Here is a 9,147-nt window from a genome sequence, read left to right on the forward strand (position 1 = left end):
AACAGGAGGGTTGTCCACAGGGGGTGACCACCACATAATGTAATCAGACTGTGTTTTATATCTTGGGTTGACTCTGCTATGCATATCTTGGCCACTTCCAGACTTTCTGGAACCGACCCCAGCAGGGGGCAGAAGCAGATGGGCAGCAGCAGTACCTGGGAGGGGGGATAAACCTGACTTGAATCCACCAATAGGGATTGAGTGCAAGCCCACTGATGGTATGGAGAAGCGTGGGAATTGGAAGTTTTTAAAATGACTCGCACACAAGCCAGGAGGAGAGATTTGATGGACTGTCCTGGACTAAGAGGTTATGCTCTGTCTAGGTATCGTGTGGACTTATATGCTATCACTGCTGTGTGGGCTAAGTGATAGTTTGCCCTGTGGAACTGATCTGGGACTGTGACTATACAAGGACTGTCTGTTTGGGCCTGCTACCTGAATATCTTTCTACTCTGCAATTTACCTTTGCCACTGTTTATTGTCTATTTGTGCGTGCTGTGGAAAATAAACCATTCTTCTGGTTTCATCTGCTCGGTGTCTGAGTGATTGAGGAACTCGTACCCTCACATTTGGCGGCAGCGACAGTGGGATCATTCAGACACCAACCGTCGAGCACAGAAAGCACAGAGAACAGAGGATCAGACCACATGTAAGGAAACGGACAATGCAATAAGGTGATGTTCAGCAAGTGAGCAGGTGTCATTCCTGTGGAAAGGGAAAATGTTTCCAAGGAAAGAAAATCGATGCCTCAAGACCCCTGCAGCAGAGGAGCTCAGGGACGGAGGTTCTTCAGTGTATCGGCAGGCTGGGAAGCCGGATCTGTTATTTATTATCAGGAAAATGCAGTATATCTGGAAGTACTGGGAAGACGCTCAGCAGATGGTCAGCGGGTGGAGAGTATCCAGCATACAGGACAAGTTGTGTTACCTGGGGGATGCCTTCCTGCACTGTAAAGGTGAGGCCACCTCTTGGAATCTGCTGGGAGAGCCAGAGTTTGTAGAATTTACAGAGGAAGTGATTGCCACAGTTACCCAGATGCTACAAAGAGGACAATATTCTGAGGCTGAAGGACAAGTCCAGAATACATTGATGCCCCAGATAGAACCAGAGGAAAGGTCTAGAAGGGGGCTACTGCAATCTGGGCAGACAACCGAGGGGTCTGCCACAGAATTAATTGTTACTGCAAGAGAAGGGTCGTTGTCAGGGGGGCCCCTAACTGCCCTTGAAGAAATGAGTATGGAGGAGCTGATAGCAGAAGGTCAGCTGCGAGGGATACCCATCCGATCCTGCACTCGCGGGGAAATCCTTCAGCAGATCCTTCACGATCAGGGAGATCCTACAAATGCATTTGCTGATTACCGAGCATGGATTCTCCATTTCGGTGCACAGTTGAGTGTGTGGGAACAATTGCAGTGTCTGGAGGAGTGCTTCGTGGTGGCAGAGGAAGAGGCGATTGATCGGGGGCTCCTGGATACCCCAGCATGGCAAGATCAGTGTCGCAGGGGGCGTGATGAAAGGCACCGTTTGCAATTGCTTCTCCCCCATCCTAGGGAGGAAGCTGCTCAGTGTTCTCTGCAGGGGGAGGTTATCCCCAAAGTGAAGGAGGTTATTCAGGAGGAGCTGCGCTACAGCTTCCCTTTTGCTGAGGTGGGAGATGCAGAATTATTAACCTGCTGCCAGGGGATCTATGAGGACTGCGTCCAGGAGGAGATCACCGTGGTTAGAGGAGTATCCGACAACATCCAGGCCACCAGCCCACCAGTCACAGATGACGTCGTGTTTCGGGCTGCCCAGCATACTCAGCTGGGGAAGGAGGCTATCGCGGAGAAGGAGCTGTGCGCAGAAGTAGCTGCAGGTGAGCATCTGGCTTTTAAGGGGACAGAGCTGACACAGCCTGTCCTGCAGCCACCAGCGGAATTGTTTGTGATGGAGGGTCCCTCCTCAGCCCTGGACATTGAGACCAAATGCTGGACTGAAATGTGCCATGCCCCTAGTTTGGGTTTGGGGGAGGAAGGACATGACGGGGTGGTGGAAGTGCCAGGGCCAGAGCCCCTATATTGGCCTGCTGTTTGGCCCCTGTTCCTTGGGCAAGAGGGGGAGGTGGAAAGTGGTCCCTGCCCCATTGTGCCCGAGGCAAAAGTATTAGTAGGTTACAATGTTGCAGAGGGGGGGTACCCAGAATCCGAAGAAGAGGAATTGCTACAGCCCTTGTTAGTTCCAATGTATGACTTAGACTGTAATCATGCCCTTGCTGGTTCTGCAAACCAGCCGCCTTTTACAAGATGGGTTTGGTATGATGTCACCCTGTGGGACTCAGGTGGTATATCCAAACCCCAGATTCTCGGCTCTGCATCCCGCTATTCCAGGTTGTTATTGGTTCCTGAACAGCTGGGTACCGGGACTACAATAGTAGGGGAAGGAATGTGAGGTTATCAGATTCACTGTAAATCTGTAATTACTATATTTTATTAGGTGTAGTAATTAATGTACTATTTTAGTCCGTCGGTACCCTCTTGTTCTCCATATATGTCTATATACTCCCTATATGTGTGTGTAGTTCCAGATCAGATCGCTCTCGTCCTAATATGGTCTGCCAGGAAATACCCAGGAAATAAGTCACCAAAAGGTTATGTCCCATTACCATACTTTTGTTCCTGCTATCACAGGAGGGTGGAAGCTGAGGGGCAATCTCCACAGGGGGGTTTACAATTCTTTGCAAACCTCTGGGCTCTAGCAGACTTTGTGGAACCGGCCACCACAGGGGGTGATCAGCCCATAATGTAATCAGCCGATTATTGTTCCTGCTGTTTACATGAGGGGGATAGCTGAAGGACAATCACCACAGGGGGTGATCAAATTCCCCTACTATCAACAGGAGGGTTGTCCACAGGGGGTGACCACCACATAATGTAATCAGACTGTGTTTTATATCTTGGGTTGACTCTGCTATGCATATCTTGGCCACTTCCAGACTTTCTGGAACCGACCCCAGCAGGGGGCAGAAGCAGATGGGCAGCAGCAGTACCTGGGAGGGGGGATAAACCTGACTTGAATCCACCAATAGGGATTGAGTGCAAGCCCACTGATGGTATGGAGAAGCGTGGGAATTGGAAGTTTTTAAAATGACTCGCACACAAGCCAGGAGGAGAGATTTGATGGACTGTCCTGGACTAAGAGGTTATGCTCTGTCTAGGTATCGTGTGGACTTATATGCTATCACTGCTGTGTGGGCTAAGTGATAGTTTGCCCTGTGGAACTGATCTGGGACTGTGACTATACAAGGACTGTCTGTTTGGGCCTGCTACCTGAATATCTTTCTACTCTGCAATTTACCTTTGCCACTGTTTATTGTCTATTTGTGCGTGCTGTGGAAAATAAACCATTCTTCTGGTTTCATCTGCTCGGTGTCTGAGTGATTGAGGAACTCGTACCCTCACAGTCAGGTATAATAGCCACATCAGAGGCACCCTGGGCGCCCACCTCCTCCGCCAGGGCCACCCCATCCCCACATACCACATGCAGAGCCGGCTCAGGGACAATGACATCACCCGCCGGCCGGCTGCAGCCGCCGCCATCTTCATTTTCGCGGACCGGGCATACAGGCGCTATCACGCCGTCACCCACCGCAACTCTGCAGCCGCCATCCTCCTTCCTCCCCGCCGCCTGCCCCACACAGCCGGCCGCGTCATCCGCAGCCGCCGATGCTGCGTCACCTCCAGGCGCCACGTCCGTCACCCCGCTCGCTTGGTCTTCAGCGCCGGCATCACCCGCCGGGACCCGCGAGCTGTCCGCGTCCACGGACAGGGACGCCAGCACCTCCCCACTGATCAGCCGCTGCTTCGGGCCACCATCCACACCAGCCCGCGCCTCTCCCTTCTCCACAGGCGCCGGACTGGTCATCAACTCGCGCCCCGCAGCCAGCACCTCCTCAGCCTGCAACCGGGCAGCAGGCTCCATTGCGTCAGGCACCAACACCGCAGCCCCACTTTCTTCACCTCTCCCAGGCATAATAAAGTCAGCGGACAAAGGCAGCACGCCATTCTCCTCCTCCCCCACCGGTACAGACACATTCTCAGCAGAAGTACCTTTAGGGTCACTGTCCACACTGGGCTCTTCCCCAAGCAACGTGGGCCCGGCATTAGGGATATTCACCAACACAGGCACTTGAACCACCGGAACGCTTTCAGCCACTGGGGGCCCTGCAGCAACATGGGCTCTGGGCTCACCTGCCACTGGGGCAAAAACGACCGTAGCCTGCAGCTTAGGTGGGGGGATAAGCAGCCTTCCGCTAGGCAGGATCAGGCTGACTTGGGAAGCCTTCACAGTTCCTTGTCCATCCAGGGAGCTGAAACTTTTAATTGACTCATTCAGAGGGGCCCGACCCGAGCTCTCCCCCTTAGGCATCTCCAAAACCCCCTTTCGGCCACCTGCCCCCGATGACATTGGGGCTAGGCCCGGACTGGGCCTGGCAGCCGGGGGGCTCTCCTGGGCAGCAGCCCCAGGAGGCTCCATAGCACTGGGGATAAATCCCCTAATCGAGTCCCAGGCTTTTCGGCCTACACTGGAAGTCAGGAGCTCAGCAACACAGCTCCTCCCCTAATACAGGTATATCCGGCCTGGTGCTGACGTCACACACCCTCCCCTAATACAGCTATATCCGGCCTGGTGCTGACGTCACACACCCTCCCCTAATACAGGTATATCCGGCCTGGTGCTGACATCACACACCCTCCCCTAATACAGGCATATCCGGCCTGGTGCTGACGTCATACACCCTCCCCTAATACAGGTATATCCGGCCTGGTGCTGACGTCACACACCCTCCCCTAATACAGGTGTATCTGCCCTGGTGCTAACGTCACACACCCTCCCCTAATACGCTGGGACCACCGGAGGAGACCACAGGATGCTGGGGCCACCGGAGGAGACCACAGGAAGCTGGGACCACCTTAGGAGACCACAGGATGTTGGGTCCACTGGAGCCGACCACATGATGCCGGGACCACCGGAGGAGACATAGAAAGCTAGGACCACCTGAGGATACCACAGAATGCTGGGACCACCAGAGGAGACCACAGAATGCTGGGACCACCAGAGGAGACCACAGAATGCTGGGACCACCAGAGGAGACCACAGAATGCTGGGACCACCAGGGGAGAACACAGGATGCCGGGACTACCAGAAAAGTCCACAGGATGCCGGGACCACAGGACACCGGGACCACCAGAAAAGTCCACAGGATGCCAGGACCACCGGAGGATACCACAGGACACCAGGACCACCAAAGGAGACCACAGGATGCCGGGACCACCGGAGATCACAGGATGCCGGGACTACTTGAGGAGATCACAGGACGCTGGAGTGCTGTGGAGAGTCCGCTGTGCTGGTGACATGGTTCTGATACTATTATCCATATTATAGGGCTGTGTATGGTGACGGGGCTGTATATAGCTGGCATTAGGTTGGATGTAGCTGGATGGATGGTTAATATGAGCCACATGTGTTACACTTTGCTGCATGGTCGGCTGACCCTCAGGAGATATACGTCATTGCTGGAAGGGCCTTTGGTTCCTCAGAGATCCGTCTCCCACAGGACAGACCCAGCTGCTCAGTATATAAATACCTCAGGTATGACTGGACGACACTGAGCGTTCCATACGCACCTGTCAGCGTGATGTGAGCGTGGTAAGACCCTACCATCACATGTCTGATACAGGCCTGGCACTGCCCATGCTGGGGGTGGCACTATGATGTATACTAGAGGGAGAGACCACACAAGACCCCTATGGTGACAGGGAATGGTCACCAGTGTATGGGATCCTGATTCTGTGTAAGTGTACCAAGGGCAGGGGCGTAATGAGAATGTTTGCACCCCAGCCATACATTATTTATATATTTTATTTTACCTACAGTACATGCTTATTACCAGGGGTTTCTATGCTCATTGCTGTGTGATCATACCCTCCAACATGACCCATTCCATTAGGTACAAAATGCTCTGTTTCTGAACTTCCCTGCCAGTGGCAGTTGCAGAGGTGGGGCTGCAGCACAGTCCAATATTCAAGGGGAGCCACACTTACTGCCACCCCAAACATCACTGTCCTGGACTCACTGGCAGTTGATGTGACCCCCCTCTTTACATTTTGGACTGTGCTAGAGTCCAACCTCTGTAATTGCCACTGGCAGGAATAGAGCATTTTGTACATAATGGATGTGTAGATGCTTATTGTCAGAGGTTTCTATGCTCATTGGCAGACGGTTACATGCTCGTTTCCAGGGGGTTACATGCTCATTGCCAGGGGGTTACATGCTCATTGCCAGGAGATTACATGCTTTTTGCCAGGGGGTTACCTGCTCATTGCCAGGGGGTTACATGCTCATTGCCAGGGGGTTACATATTTGTTGTCAGGAGGTTACCTGCTTGTTGCCAGAGGGGTTACATGCTCATTGCCAGGAGATACATGCTTACAATCTCAATATCCATTCCCTGAATCCTCACTGGTGTTGGGGGAGTATGCTGACGTTTCCTGAAATCAACTACCAGCTCCCTAGTTTTTCTCGTATTAAGCTGAAGATGGTTCTCCACACACAAGTACTGTACTCCCTATCGTCCCCATCTATGATAAGGCCCACAATAGCAGAGTCATCAGAGAACTTCTGCAGATGACAGGTTGGTGTATTATATGTGAAATCTGCAGTATTGAAATGGTGCCATAACCGTTCCCTGCGGCGCCTCTGTACTACAGATAATAGTATCGGACTGGCACTGGAAGGAAGGGCGGGCCAGGTACTTGCATCCTTTAGCCCCACCTGGGGCAGGAAGTGGGTGGGATGTGGGAGATCTGCCTGGTTTTCTAGGAGTGCGGGGAACTAACCCAGGCATTGAAAGTCTCCCGCAGCATCAGGTAGGTGGACAAGTATGCCCATTTATCACTACCAGCCTAGGCTTAGAGGCCTATGACTGGTTATCAATTTTCCATGAGTTGTTCTTTTGCGTGTTTTTTAAATTTCTGCTGTAGAAACATCCCCCCCCAGCTACACACACACACACACACAGACACACATTCATATACAGTCACACACAAAGTTTTTCCTTATGTTTTTACGTTTGCATACATTATAGAGGTTACTGACACCTCCATCTCACGTGATGTTTGCTGATGAAGTATATGATACGTTGATTAGCCAATGTACTAACACTAATTATTATGAGTAACATTTCACTGAATGCATCATTTCTTTTAGCACACATTGAGGACCCTTCCCAAAAACCATCAGAGAACATCGATGTCCGTGAACTGAGGCAGGACCCTCAGCGTCTGACCCCGATCTCATATTCCGGATGCACCCGGAGAGTTTGCTCCTCTTTGATTTCCTCTGATGATAATAACTTTGTCCTGAACAAGTTACCTTAGTTATGTATCACGTTACCCCGTATCTAGTCGGTATCCTGTACCATAGATCGATGGTTTGGAATCTTCTACCCATTTACCTATCGTTGGCCAGTCCTATGGTTCCATCGTGATCTTCTCTGTACATATCGATGGACTCAATGTCTATGAATCAAACTTGGAGTCCAGAGATGTTCATCTTGGCCGGAATTCCGGGGCTTGAGGATGTGCAGGTCTGGATCTCCATACCTATGTGCTTCATGTATCTATTAATTATCGTTGGGAATGTCACGTTATCATTAATTGTCTTGTCAGAAGAATCATTGCACAAGCCGGTGTATCTCTTCTTGTGCATGCTATCTTTGGCTGATTTACTATTGGCTACAACCACCACCCCCAAAATCCTCTGCATCTTCTGGTTCCACTCCAGGGAGATCGGCTACAATGCCTGCCTGGCCCAACTCTTCTTCGTCCATGCCGTCTCCATGATGGAGTCCACGGTTCTGCTGGCCATGGCGTTTGACCGCTATGTGGCCATTTGCCATCCTCTCAGATACACCTCGATCCTAACTAATGCCACTACTGCCAGGATTGGGGTTATGGCCATAATCAGAGGCTCATTCCTCATGGCGCCAGCACCGTTACTCATATGGAGGTTGTCCTACTGCAGGACCAACGTCATCTCCCACACCTACTGTGAGCATATGGCCGTGGTGAAGATTGCCTGCACGGACACCACCATAAATCAGATATACGGTATAACCGTGGCTCTGCTGGTGATAGGCGGAGATATTATATGCATAACTGTGTCCTATTGCGCCATTGTTAGGGTGGTCTTCAGACTTTCCTCCAAGACCGCTCGTCACAAGGCGTTAGGTACCTGTGGCCCCCATATCTGTGTCATCCTCATCTCCTACATCCCGGCCCTCTTCTCCTTCTTCACGCACAGGTTTGGGCACAACATCCCCCTCCACATCCACATCATCCTGGCCAACCTGTATATCCTCATTCCACCCATGTGCAATCCCATCATCTACGGGGTAAGGATCAAGGAGATCCGAAATAGGATTCTGGGAGGCAGCAACAAGGAACAATTCAAGAGTTCTTCAAGATGAACCTGATAGGTTAACAAACATTTACGTTCTGGGTCAACTGTGGGCTCAGATTTGCAGGAGGCCCACATAGTTCCAGGCTATGGGTTGTGAATAGCATGGGTGGCAGGACTTCACCTTGTGCAATGGACTTCGACACTGTGTCTCAAACAAACTAGATGAGTGGGTGGAAAAACGGAGAGTGAGGTTCAATGTTAATAAATGTGAGGTCATTCATCTCGGGAGACATAACCAGTTTGCTACCTACAATCTAAATGGGGTAGAGATAGGTAAATCGCATCTGGGAAAGGAACTAGGAGTATAAATGATAACAAACTGGGGCGCAGTGGTCAGTGTCATGGTGCAGCCGCTAAGGCCAACAGAATTCTAACCTGTATAACAAGGGGCATGGAAGCTAGGGACATAAATGTAATTATGCCACTGTACAAGGCACTGCTTAGACCTCATCTAGATTACAGAGTACAGTTATAGGCCCCACACTACGAAAAGGACAAGTCCAAAGAAGGGTGACCAAGATAATGAAAGGGATGGAGCCTTTGAGCGATGAGGGTTAGGATTGTTTACAGGCGGTTGAAAGGAGACACGCTTCACATATCGGGGGGCATTGTACCGAACTGTAAGGCACCCTATATACTTTGAGGTCG

The 9,147-nt window shown here is 51.3% G+C and overlaps 1 protein-coding gene across 1 annotated transcript; it reads left to right on the forward strand.

The window, feature by feature from the left end:
• Nucleotides 1–7,074: 7,074 nt before the first annotated feature.
• Nucleotides 7,075–8,858, forward strand: LOC146059276 (olfactory receptor 52P1-like). Its single transcript, XM_083171383.1, has one exon. The coding sequence runs from the start codon at nt 7,544–7,546 to the stop codon at nt 8,504–8,506; it is 963 nt and encodes a 320-aa protein (XP_083027509.1). The 5' UTR covers nt 7,075–7,543; the 3' UTR covers nt 8,507–8,858.
• The last annotated feature ends 289 nt before the right edge of the window (nt 8,859–9,147 follow it).

Source organism: Crinia signifera, chromosome 2, assembly GCF_055691185.1.
Source record: "Crinia signifera chromosome 2, ASM5569118v1, whole genome shotgun sequence".
Classification (NCBI taxonomy): domain Eukaryota; kingdom Metazoa; phylum Chordata; class Amphibia; order Anura; family Myobatrachidae; genus Crinia; species Crinia signifera.